Below are 13,869 nucleotides of genomic sequence, written 5' to 3'. Positions count from 1 at the left end.
CTGGATCCCATTCGCAGCCTTCCCTTTGTTGACCATCTGTAACTGCATTGCATTCCAATGTCCCTTGGCTCATTACATGCAGACCTGACCTAATTTTATGGCAGCATGTGTGTCAGCTTCAACACCTGCTGGCTTTTAATTTCAACGTTAAACTGCCATAATTTTGCTTTGATTTCCCCAGTGTTCAGGCTTGGAATGTAGACACTTCTTTCTTTCCAGTGGTCTGGCTCTTGTTTTTCATTGCTTAGATAGCCAGGAAGATATGAGGGGGAAAAATGCCACAATGATTCTTGCCAGAAGTCCTTGGTTCCCAAGACTTCTTCACATGGCATCCAGCTTCTGTTGTTCAGGGCATTTTTCTGCACATGCCACACCCCACTCAGTCATTCTGAAGCTTTCTGCCTGGAGGCTGAATAGATGACTTTATCTTCAGATGGATGTTCTGAGAATTAATTGATATTTTACTAAAATCCATAAAATCTTAAAATTTCGACAGGAATGCATGGGAAAGTGTCTTAATTCTGGTGCCAAGAATGTGGTTTGGATCCTTTTCAGGCTCCTGAAAGTCAGCCCTAGAATATCTTCTCAGCAATTTTAATAAAGATTTCCCTTCCAGTTGTCTGACAGGGTCAAGTCTCAGCCTTGAGTGTATTGGACCTTTCCAGGATACAAGGTTCTATGACTGTGTAGTTGCCATAGCTCCTATTTCTCCAAAGTAACATCCAGCCTTAAGTCTCAACCTGAATCTCCTCTTCTACCTTGGAACCTCATTTTGGAGCTTCAAACCCTCATGAAACCTCCATTTGAAGCTCTTCTGAAACTTCCTTCTCCACTTGGCCATTTTAAGATGCCTTTCTTCAGGCTTTGTCTACCCAAAAAGTCCAACCAATCTAATTAAATCTGTTTGTTTAGTTAAATACTTCTCCTCCCCCTTATGGGGGTGATTCCTCACTGATTTAAGTTAAATAGACATAAAACACTCTTAAATGAAATTTGGCCATAGAACATATTGCATCTCTGCAAGGAGCAGGTTTAATAGTGGTTTATGAAATCTCAAATTTTAAACCCTCTCAATTCTGTTTGAATAAAATATAGGGGTGGGGAAGAGCAAGAGTATATGCTGAGAACTTGTCCTTTGCTTATTCTGTTGCTTTAGCAAATCATGAACTATTTTCTGCTGATTTGGAACATAGGGATTTTTGTGCTTCTTGTTCAAGGCTTTGTGATAACTATGTATTCCTAGCACTGACTTCTTGTGTGTTTTTTTGTTTTGTTTTTTAAAATCTCACTGAGAAAAGGATGATTTTTAATAATGGTTACCTACCTGTTTTTTTGTCAAGAATAATTAGACAATGTTTGTAAAGCTCTTTGAAGATGAATACCACTGTATAAGTTCCAAGCACATAATTTAGCCTGATTTATTTAAAGCTTTAAGTGTTTTGGATGTTCAAACCAAGCAAATGCGACTTTTGCTTCCCTTGTGTATTTAACTGAAAAAAGCTAGATGCATTAGTATGTAAAAGCTACACTGACTGGAACTGCTCAAGGAGCATGATTCATCAGCTCATTAATTGTGTAGTTTGACGTATGTAGCCTCCTGGCGGGTTAGATATAGGTAGGTTTGGAAGAATTATTTTTATTGGTAAATGTCAATAAACATTGATTTCACCGTACACAGAAACTGATGAAAAAATGTTTCCATCGATAATAATCTAAATTTACATGTAGGCAAAGTCAGAAAAATGCTGCTTGAGAAATTATTAGTTTGATTTAAGGCTATTTCCTTGGTGTGTGTTTTTTGTTTTTTTGTTTTTTTTAAACATATAGGTGGTTCAGAGAACTGAATAGAGAGAGGAATTGGCCATGTAACTGAAGATCATATTAAGTATGCAAAGCATTTTGTTGGGAAAAGTTTTCTTATTTATAAAAAGCAAGAATGGGCTTTTAATGGTGAAAGACTCCAAACAAGGGAACTTCTTAAGATTCATTCATTTTTGAAGGTGTTTTTGGAAAGGCTTATTTGGGCAGGAATGGCAGAAATTTTCAAAGAATAAAGATAGATTTAATTGAAACCTTCTTTTTGAGCCAGATTCTGAACTTGTGCATGGTGGTGAAAGTCGAGAGTAACTACTGAAGTTCATTGAGTCAATGAGTTTTTTCAGATTTCAAAATGAGGTAAAAATCTGGCTGTATATTTAAAATTTTTTCTATTTATCCTTTTAGCTCCAATATGATTTTATCATACAGACCACTTCCCCTGTGCCCCACCCATCTGCTCATAGCTTTTCTAATTTAAAACTCAGATTTTCAGAGCTGTGCAACACAAGAATAGTTCCTGACTTCAGTAGAAGTTAATGGGAGCTACGTTCCCTGTAAGCTTCAAGGCCACTTCTCAAGGGCCACACAGGCAGGCGGTGAGAGGAGCTCCTTCCTCAGCCAGGCCCAGGCCTGCTGTAGCTGCCGAGGAGCGGAGCCCCTCCCTTGGCCTGGCCCAGGTCTACCGGAGCTGCCTAGGAGAGAAGCCCCTCCTTCGGCACTGAGCTGCTGTAGTGAGAGAGGGCTGGGGGGAGTCCTCTCTCCCCATCATGGTCCCGGGGCAGCATGCACCCCAATCCCCTCATACCCAGCCCTGAGCCCCCTCCCGCACCCCAAACCTCTCATCCCTGACCCCACCCCAGAGCCTTCACCCTTATCTGGAGCCCTCACCTCCTGCACCCAACCCTCTACCCCAGCCCTGAGCCCTCTCCCCTCACTCCAAGCCCTACCCCCATCATGTGAATTTTGTTATGTGCACCAATATGAAGGTGATGTGTCCATTCCGCACATGGACCTAAAAAATAAGAGGGAACACTGAGTGGGAGCTGTGGATACTCACTGCCTTGGAAAATTTCACCCCAAATCTATTTCTGGTTGAACAGAATGTGTGTAAGTAGACACAGCTAATTGCAATAATAGTTAAGCACATGTTGGTCATCTTACTGAGCCAAAATCATTCATTATATCAGTAATTAGTTTGTTAATGAATGATGTGATGAATGTTTTACAGCCTAATTTGGAACCTAGTGCATAATTTACCAACTGCTACATTCTGAACAAGACAACATAATGTATCTTTTAAGGAAAAAATTATTGATGTGCCCTCAGTGATTAAAAAAAAATAAAAATGGCAGCAGTGAAATAAAGTTCCTGGCTACCTAGCTGAGAGAGAATATTAAAGGTGCTTCTGCTTGTAGCTAAATGAAAGGCTGGAGTGCTGATGAAAACTTAACAAAGGAAGTAGAGTGAACTAATGTTTTTGATTACATGTTGTAATAGTGCCCTTCATTAATTAACTTATTACCTTCCTGCTCAAAACAAAGTTTAAACATGTGAAGAAATGTAACTTAGGTGATGAATGAACCTTTAATATTTTGTCTGAAAAAACGTATAATTCTGTAGAGTGCTGCTTTTCAGTTTTTCCACACTGTCTGTTTTTTTTTCCCAGTGCTTTTTATTACATGGAATATTTGACAGATGTAGGTTCATGTTACCCTTTAGTGGCTAAAGGTTGCTACATTTTGTATTGGCATTGCTAAAGGTATCTGATCATGTCACCTGCAGAGAGTAAAATCCATTATGCTACTGTACAAGCATGAATGTTTTTATATATTAATTGTAGAGGCTTTTAAAAATAATTGTTTAACACATTTTGTGACCGTGCATTCTTAATGTACTTTTCTACAGGATGTCATACAATATACAATTTTGTAGTTATTTATAAGCTGAGAGAATGAGTTCAATATCTGGCAAAATAAATCCTCACACTTGCAAAATGTGTTAAATACATTGCACTTGCCTTCTGCTCCAACCATGAAGATCTCTGTGACTCACTGAACTACATCAGAAGAATGCCAGTGGCACAGACTGAATCAACGTCATGCATCTGTAGCCTTTTTTTTTTTTTTTTTAGATTGAATGTAGTAATTTAGTATAAACTATGATGGGTTCAGCAGACTGAACGGACACAGAGTGAAAGTTACCTTTGGTGCTTTTCTCAAATTTGGAGACTCCAGGAACAAATGAAGTCTGAGGATAGTGACCACAGACACAATCACAAGTACAAAGTCTTAACTGTACTACAGGTTTTATTAAAGGAATAAGTAAAGTTACAATTACCCATGCATATGTCAATCCTACAAAAACCCATGCAATTACTAAGACTGTAGTCATACTCACATCCTCAAAGATATTCTCAGGTCAGATGGATCTGTCATCAGGTGATCATCAAAAAAGGATGGTTCCTGCTGGAATTTTCCATGGGGTCTTCTGACTTTTACACAACTAGGAAACCTCTTGTGTATTGTTTTTATGACCACACCAAACATCTTATGCATATGCAGGAGGGTTTCAATCCTCTTTTCCTTTTCTGTACTTCCATACCCCATGAATATTGGGGTACCCAATTTTTCATAAGTTGTTTATTAGTTCCTCTTATTCTTATTAGCATCTATGCACAACATGTATCCTGCAGTCAGGACAGGATTTTCCATAAAGTTACAGTAAGGTGTATTGTGATCTTGGATAATGCAATGTGGTTTATTGCAATCTAGTTTTCTGTAACATTACCTATTGGCACATGTTTTACAGTAATCTTGTGACCTTACTGGCCTAGGGTTATTCCTAGGTCACCCACTCATGTCAAGCATTCTTAAGTTTATGGCCTAGTCTCGCTAAGCTAAAATATTACAGGCCTCAGCCTGTAGGCCTTGAATTGCAGCCAGGCTTTACTTATATACCTAATATACACTAATCATTCCTAAATATTTGTCAGTCTTATACTTCTGTAATGCCACATTGATTTTATATGAAATAGCATATGAATTGACCATAACACAATGTAACACAGTGATAAATGGATGATAAAAATGAACTAATTGGCTACACATCAGTGTAAAATTTCTGTAGAACTCCTCTGCCACAGTAACTTCTATTTTGTTACCATCACAGTTGCTAAATCACAACTGACAGAACTATTTTTCATAGTGAACCAGCTCATCCTGGCCAAAGCACTGATTGCTGGAAGGAAGCCTTCTACCTACTTATAAGAAAAGATAACCCAAATATTGCAGGAACTCACCAAGACAGAAAAATCTACACCAGAAATGTTGATATTAGTCACCCTGATTGAATTGTACCTCATCACATTTGATGAAGTTCAGAAAGGTCTTTGGAAATATTTGAACCAACACTTGCAAAACTGGTTTGTCCCCTGCCTGGCAGGTGGTAAACCAGCAAAGAATAATTGTGTACGCTGCTAACTGATCTCAACAATGGCTCCTTCAGAGACATGGACCAACCAACCTTCCTGTGAAAAATGCAACAGCCCATTATTGTCACAGAAAACCTCACCAACAAAATAGTGGATAAAGGGACATGTTATAATTAGTTGGACTTTCCTAAAGCCTATGACAAAGTCCCTCACAGGAGACCAATCAGGGAGATAAAGTGTGAGAACTAAAAGTTCTGTCATGGTCTAGAAATAATATTTTTTTCTTGCACTTCAAATCTTGGCCTCTTGCTATTAGTTCCTTTTTTATTAATTAACCTGAGACAATGTTAACTTACAAGGGAGATTTCCCAGGGGCTCATTTTGGAGGGAACCACAAGTTTTTTGGGGAGGTGATGATCTGAACTTCTCTGCAAAAGAAATTAATAGCAAAGCCTAAATAAGGATGACTTTGTATTGTAAAGTATAATTTAAAGATTTTTGTCCAATTGAAGGCACTTTTTCATTCTAATGTTAAAACAGTTCAGCTGTGACTATTTTTGCTGACAATCTAGAGTGGTGTTTTTCAGAACTCGTCTTGAAGAATTGCGAATGTTCTTGGAGAACGAGACCTGGGAGCTTTGTCCTGTTAAGTCGAGCTTTAGTATTTTACAGCTTCATGTAAGTACTGCTACTCAATTTTCAAAAGTTCTTTCTGAAATAAGGTTTTTTTGTATGTGTAGACCAGCTGTCAGGGATGTGATAGGATGTGCAAACTGCTGTTTGGTTTTCGGGTTATTTTAACGGTACAGTAAAATTAGAGTGATATTTATTTAGGGATTTGTGTATGCTATTTCTAAACCTCAGATTTAAATGCATCTAAAATGGTAACATGCCTGATTCAAGAAAATATTCAGGAAAGTACTAAAGCATGTGGTAAAATTCCACTGAAAGCAAGTGGAGCATGTGCTTTAGTACTTTCTTGAATCAGGGTCTCTGACTAAGCTGAGGTTGGTAAATAGTAACATTTCTGTTTTATTTGCTTTTTTAATATCTACCTGTTTGGTGCTGCCTGACAGCCACATGACTAGAGTTGTTGCTACAAATAACATGTAGGTTGCTAAGGATGAACATGGTTGCGGGGGATGGTAGACTATTTTCTAGTTTGACTGTACAGGGAAGCTGACTATATGCATTCATGCAGCAAGAGAGAAAGAGAGCTTTCACAGAACACAAAGGGAAAGAAAAGCATTTTTAATAGAAAAATGTGATTGTTAAACCACATGCACTGGCAGGGAAACTCAAAAGAGTTGTTGGAGAGCCCAGAAACTATTCATCTAATTTTGTAGAAATTACTAAATTCCAAGTCCCGTTAGCCCAGTACATTTTGATCTATGTCTTTACATTTGATTATATAAATTTCGTGATTAATCTTTGAATAGTAAAAATAAATTATGATGTTTTCAGCAAAAAAAATAAAAGAAAAAAATTAGGCCAAGATTTTCAGAAATGAATGTCTAGAGATAGGACTTTAATTAAGTGGTCTGATTTTTCAAAAGTTCTGAGCATCCTCCCAGTCTGTTGAAATCCCATATTATTGTGCAGCGTAGCAGTCCAAAAATTTTGAAATGTACTTGATCTAAGGATATTTTAAAAATTTGTTCCATATTAATAAGCTAAAATATTTATAAGAAAGGTAAAGAGAATTATCTTTAAAATATTTTTTTAGTCTGATAGTGTCACTTCAATTTTGGAAATACATTCTTTACATTTCAATTAATGCTGTATTTGTACAGTTTGAGATTTAGGTCCTGTTCTATCTCTTGTGAAAATACTCTTTTAATCGCTAGTAAAAACTTTTCTATTTATTTCTAGAAAATGAACACTTCCATAATACAAGAGGTATATTGCATGGTGCAGCAAGACACACTTGCTAAAATTAGAAAGACAAACCTGTGAGATTGCAAACCTCAAGGTTAACTTAAATCAGTCTAAAAGCTGTATTTAAATAAGAAGTAAACTCTTGTTGCAGAGCGGTAATTGACAGTAAGCTATGAATCGATATTTAAACTACATTACTAGGCATAAAAATTATTCTGTATTTTTATCAATAGGAATTTAAATTCATGGAGCAGTCACGTTCCCCGTCTGTGTCGCCTAGTAAGCAGCCTGCTTCAGCAATCTCAGCAACCATAACTTTGTTTGAGCACTATTGTAATGGAGGAAATCCATTTGAAATTCAGGTCAACAGCAAAGATGATGAGACAGAAGATGTACTTGCTTCTAATGGGGTATGGAGCATTTCATAAATACAAGAACCATGCTAGCTCTCATTATCGTTAAATGAACATGACACACAGTATATTTGAAGGATCAATTATCTTGTGAATCAGTGACTGACAACTACATTTGTCTTTAATATTTTGCCTTCTCCATTGTACCAAAAGTAGCCATTTTACTATTTAAAATAGGTCACTCTGCTTTCTGACATTGGCAGTTAAAAGCAGGGCTTCCTGTGGAAAGCCAGATCTGTTTGCTTTGTGGTGGATCAATATTTTTCCATCCAAGTCAATTGTTCCTGCAGACTAGCAAGCCATGTTCCACTTAGAACAGAAACAGAGAAGTGCTAATTTATCACAGGACAATTAGATGCGATTTACTTAAATTTCCCGGTTGTGGTAAATTTGGCCTTGTTTTAGTATTAGAAGGATTAGCTCCCTCTGGCTTGTTAGAGAGTAATCTCCACGGATAATTCACAGATTGTTCTTTCTGTCTTGTTTACATAAACTTACCATGATTTCCAAAGGAGAATGTAGTTTGTTGAGTAGTTTTTATTTTTTGAATGTTATGGGGATGCTAGTTTGAGATCTACTGGTATAATAGTCAACATTAACTTTAAATGTATTGATCTTTTTGTTGATTTGTATCATAATCATACAATCAAATGTTTATTTAAAAGAAAACATTTTATATAGTGTTATGCATGCAGAAAGTTCATACCTACATTTCTCATTAGAACCTTTGTCCAAACTTCCTCCTCGTTCAAATATTATTTCCCCCTCTTTTATTATGACATGAGCAAGTCCATCTGGCAGTCCTACTGCACTCACTCTCAGGGCCTTAACAAACCTGGCACATGCTGTAAGATTTAACTAAGTTATCAGGTTGCCAGTCTCCAAATGGAACTTTGTTCAGATTCTGTCTTGAATCACATGTTGGTGGCCATCTGTTCTGTCCATGATTTGCTGAGCTTCCTACCCCTTCCTTCTATGGGAATTAGAATATAACAAGGGGTTCAAATCACCAAGTGCTCATCTCCTTACTGAGCTACATGGGCAAGAGGGAGAGAAAGGAGGAATTCCCAGTGGTAGAGCTAGCCCTCAGGATGAAAAGACACCCTGCAGGATCTGGGAGTGGGAGCATCAGGACAAGGAGATGCCCAGCGTGGCCCTGGTTCTCTCTCTCTCCCTTTTTTTCCCACGTGTACCTTCACAGCCCCTGAACACCTGTGAAGTCAGCTGAGTTTGTTCCAAAACTTGGACTCTGGACATTCTTTCCTGACTTCAAACTGGTTATTAGCTCCCACACCATTCTATAATTGTTTTAAAGCAAGTCACATAGTAGGCCTAGATTATTTTTAATTTTCTTGTAGTTTATAAGATAGATTTATATTTTGTTTTCAATCTTAATTGTCTGTTTACCTAAAAGACCGGAGTGTCTGCTGCGTAATAAATCTGGTCTATCCAGAATGTAAAACAATCTTTTTAAGGTGTTTGAGACAAATTTTTTTGCTTTATCTGTTGGTTAAATAAGTGTTTATTTTAAAAGGGCATATTTTTCCAAATGCACTGTATAAACACATTAGTAAATAAGTCCACTTTGCACTGAGGGTGCAGGCAAAAATTCCTCAAGTGCTGAAAGTTCTCCAATGCCTGTCCCACTGTTTCCCCCAAAAGCAGACAAGTTGTCTGGCAATTGACCGGGAAAGAATCCTAGAGCGTCTCCATAGACAAAACCATGGAATATGCCCCAGACACACATGAGCAAGTGCAGGAACAGTGAGGACACAGTAACATGGGGATAGCTTTTCTGTGGCAGCACTTGCATCTGGGCTAAGCTAATGTGGGTACTGAGACCTGGGTGCCAATGACCATGCCCTACCCAATTCATGGTCCATTTTCATAAATTTCACAGTCGTAGCTTTTTAAAAATCTTGAATTTCATGGTTTCAGAGATTTAAATCTTAAATTTCACAATATTATAACGAAGCATTACTATGTATTTTAAAACGGTAAACTATAAACATGTAAAGCCCTTCAGTCAGTGTTTCTCAAACTGGGGGTCTTGACCCAAAAGGGGGTCGCAAGGCTACTGTAGGGGGGGTCGTGGTATTGTCACCCATACTTCTGTGCTGACTTCAGAGCTGGGCAGCTAGAAACTGGCAGCTGCTGGCCAGGCGCCCAGCTCTGAAGACAGCACAGAAGTAAGGGTGGCAATACCATGACCTCCCCCCCCCCCAATAGCATTGCAATCCCCTTTTGGGTCGGGACCCACCGTTTGAGAAACACTGCCTATAGCATAGGGTAAAAGTACACAAACTACCAGATTTTATGGGGAAGAACAGATTTCACGGGCGAGACCAGGTTTCACACTCGGTTATGTGTTTTTCATGGCTGTGAATTTTGGTAAGATCCTACCAATGACCCAGGTTAACTGTGCATTGAAGACATACCCCAAAAGGGTTAGAAGTATAATTTTTTAAAAAAGAAAACTTTAATTCTGGATCACAGTTTTATGTTGAGGGTTGGATTCTGTGGCAAATTCCACAACCACAGAATATGTGGCACCCTCGTGATGGGCATGGGACTGATGCCATTAAAGATAGTGTAAAGCTAGGCATGTCTTGAATTTCTCACAGGTATATTTCTTTTTTAGCATTTTAGAAAGGGGTTAAATAGTTTTTAAAGATGCTAATTTTATCTACTTTAAAGACCGAACAAAATCTCAAAACCAGGTATTTCTTGGAACAAAATACAAGCCAAGGTGTGAAGTCTGATGTCTCCTTTCTTATTACAAAATTGATTGTCCACAAATTACAAGTGTCAACATCTGAGCAAGTGAAAATGTATACGGTTTGTTTACCACCTCTGTATTTTTCTCCCTTCCACCCCTTTTCTCCTGACCCAAAGATGTAAACTTTGGGGGTGTCAGAGCTGCCTTTGGCTCTGACTTCAGCTTTTCTAATGTTTTCCTTTCCAGCCTGTATGCTATGTGAAGTCAGAAAACTAAATTCAAATGAAAAATAAGCTGATCTGCTTCTTTTCCTTTTGTGATTTCCCACACTTCAGAATCTGCTTCCTTCCATTTCTAGGCCTATCAAATTTAACCAACCTCATCTATACTCAGCTTCTCCTTCTTGTCATCTTAGCATGTGGTTAAAAATTGGATAATGAGAGAGGGTGATTATTCTTGAAGATGACATTTTTGTATGGTGTACAGTGTGACCACTGAACCTTCTCTTAACTCTTTGTGTACCCATAAATCAAATACAGGATGGAGAATCATTTACATTTTCTGAGTGAATGAATCCTACTGCAAGACTGAGCTAATTTGTCTACATTAGAAAAATGTAATCATACAACATGCTTCTGTGTTCGGTAAAATACAAGAAATTGAGCTTCCTAAAACATTTCTTCTCCGATCTCTGGCAAGCTGTATAGGCTTATAGCTGTATAATCCCTGACATAGGAATTGCTTAATGGATCAGACCGCTGGTTCATCCTGTCTCTCTGACAGTAGCCAACACCACATGCTAGTTGTTCAGGAAAAGTTCAGGAAACCTCAAAGTAGGTGTGAGATACTTTTGCCCCCCTCCCCCAAATCTCTTCATACCTTTTTATATAGTTAGAGATTGGCTTAAGCCCTGAAGCATGAGGTTTTCATATCCCTCCAAAACATTTTAATTATTTTTGCATTAGCTATAACTCTGGAATATATTGTTAAACATATAATCATCCATTTCCTCTGAATTTTGCGAAATGGCTTTAGTGACATGACATGGCAATAATTCCACAGACAAATCGCTGTGTAGAAGTATTGTTGTTGTTTTATCATTTTTGAATTTCCCACTTTTCAGTTAGGTTTTTAGAGATCCCTGCATTCCATCCCATTAAAATTACCTATTTTTGCTTCTATCGTGCAGTATTGTCCACTACAAAAGTGGATATGATATTCATTTCCATCCAAAGCTGATGCTGGATGAAGAATAATCATGTCCTCACCATTAAATAAATACCTTCCCCTTTGGATGTGTGACACACCTTAGCCAGAATTAGTTACAGACTCCAGGTCTTGACTGGGGATTGATCTCCAGGAATTTTAGCATCAAAAAGCACATGCCTCTACCTGTTGAGCTAAAGGAGTTCTTCATCTGTTCAACTGTAGTGGGCTGTATTTTTGCTGTAATCAGTCACTGGAGGGCGTCTTGATCATATGTATTAGCAGTAGGCTAATACGTTACTTATGCAGCAAAGACAGCCTTTCTGTAGCCCATGTTGTGGTTTCCATATTCTAATCTTGAATTATGTTCTGTTTTGTAGGGTGACACACTACTGTGAGTTTACAAGGCTGGCTGTGTTGTCCTGTTTTTAATATTTGTGTGCCAGCGTGAAGTGTTCTGCATTACAGTGAAACCTAAATATGTCATGAAATGATAAAACCGAATCTCTGCCTGCTGAAGAACTGTAATTGATTTTGGCTTTTCTTTGACACTAGCAGGACAGAATGTTCAGTGTGGGAAGAATGGAATACCGAGGACATGATTTATGTGTTTTTTGTTCTTGTGATAAACATAGGCCATTCTTACTATAAACAGTTTCATTAACCTTAAATGTGGTATTAATTATGAAACTTCAGATTAGTTTGTAGAATTAAAGTGTTTTTCAAATTAATATAATTTATCATTGGTGTCTATGCAAACCAAAGTTTACAGTCATTTATGCAGAGAGATCTTATTTTCTTTCCTTTGGTAGTGCCTTCCTATATTTGTACCCATCACAGAACACTGTTAGCAGTACATTCTATGAAAGTGTTATTCCATACAGCACTGAAGCTTGGCACCTTGGAAATTAGATAGCTGATTGCTTCTGTGTTAAAAGTAATTTCTGTGAAACTAAGGAATTGTGCTGAACAAGTAGATCAATATGTTCAATTACTCTGTGTATTACACCTATCTATCTGTCTAGGCACTTATATGACTCTCATCACCGTAATATCTAAGTGCCTCATAATTGTTAATGGAGTTTATCTTTGAAACACCCCTGTGAAGTAGGTAAGTCCCATCCCCATTTTTTACAGATGGGAACCTGGGGCACAGGGTAGATCAAGGGATTTGCCCAGAGTAACGTAGGAAATCTGTAACAGAGTTAGAAATTGAACCCAGCTTCTTCTTCAAGTGATTGCATGTGTCCATTCCACTGCAAGTGTGTGCGCATCCAGGCTTCAGAGTTGGAGATTTTTCCCTTAGTGCTACCCATCGGTGTGGTGTGTGTGTGCCCTCAGGCACCTTGTGCTTCTGAATGATAGTATAAGGGTGGAGCTGCCTTCCCCCACTTTCTTCTTACCACCCATAATCGGTAGTCAAGTGCATTGGCTTGCGACTGCAGGTTTCTCCCTTTGCAGGGAAGTTATCTTCCTTTCTATAAATAATTAAATTAGTGCTATTTGTTAGTGTTAGATTAGTGTAATTTGGTGTTGTTTCTTGCAGAGTTGGTTCCCTCTTATTCACAGGGTACTGACACCCAGTACCAGGGTATGCCTCGGTCTCTGAGTTTTAAGTCTTGTGCTGGCTGCAAGAAATTTGTCCTGGTAAGTGACTGTCTTGTCGGGAATAGAATACCAGTTTGTGATGTAACATTTCTCTCTGCCCTATTGTTTCCCAACATGTTTTCCCATTTCCTGTGCCCATAGTCCTATATTACTACAGCTCAATAGGTCCTAAGGACTGAGGAAAAGTAGTTTATTTGAACACTGCAGTTTATTTCCTCCACTCTCTGACCCTCCAATTCCCTTCCCTGTCCTTCTTCAGGACCCATTCTCACGAGGATTTCCATCTCCAAGAATTGCAGTCTCTTCTCCGTTTGGGAGCTATAGAAGAGGTTCCCCCTCTCCATTGAGTGAAGGGTTTCTATTCATGATACTTCTTGATTCTAAAGGTGAAAGGAAGTCTCAGAACCATCCTAGACCTGTGAAATTGGAACAAATACGTAAAAATGGTATCATTCCCTTCCCCAGAGACTGGTACACTGCCCTCGTCTTGAAGGATGCGTATTTCCATATGGCTATCCATCAAAGCCACAGAAGATTCCTAAGATTTCTGGTCAACAACACCCATTATCAGTCTAGGCCTTTGTCTTGTCTGCTGCCCTGTGAGTATTTACAAAATACATGATTGGTGGTAGCTGTATTTTTAAAGAAAACAGGAGTACTAGTGTGCCCTAACTTAGATGACTGGCTGGTACAAGGTCAATCCAAACCCTAAGTAGAAGTCAGTCTATCCGGGATCCGATCCCTCTTCAGTATTCTGGGTTTCTTGACCAATGAGGACAAGTCAGTCTTCTCTGCTG

The 13,869-nt window shown here is 38.4% G+C and overlaps 1 protein-coding gene across 5 annotated transcripts in view; it reads left to right on the top strand.

Moving 5' to 3' along the window:
- Nucleotides 1–13,869, top strand: part of VPS50 (VPS50 subunit of EARP/GARPII complex) — a 194,419-nt gene that overhangs the window by 87,544 nt on the left and 93,006 nt on the right. For 4 of the 5 annotated variants that reach the window (XM_077808088.1, XM_077808089.1, XM_077808091.1 and 1 more), the window contains 2 exons: nucleotides 5,836–5,926; nucleotides 7,360–7,536. In XM_077808088.1, coding sequence (XP_077664214.1) covers nucleotides 5,836–5,926; nucleotides 7,360–7,536 — 268 coding nt within the window. The remainder of the gene's footprint in view (nucleotides 1–5,835; nucleotides 5,927–7,359; nucleotides 7,537–13,869) is intronic. The other variant, XM_077808090.1, reaches the window with a different exon arrangement.

The sequence above is a fragment of the Eretmochelys imbricata genome, chromosome 2 (assembly GCF_965152235.1).
Source record: "Eretmochelys imbricata isolate rEreImb1 chromosome 2, rEreImb1.hap1, whole genome shotgun sequence".
NCBI classification, from domain to species: domain Eukaryota; kingdom Metazoa; phylum Chordata; order Testudines; family Cheloniidae; genus Eretmochelys; species Eretmochelys imbricata.
The sequence above is the reverse complement of the archived record's forward strand: the minus strand, read 5'-3'. Positions and strand labels throughout refer to the sequence as shown.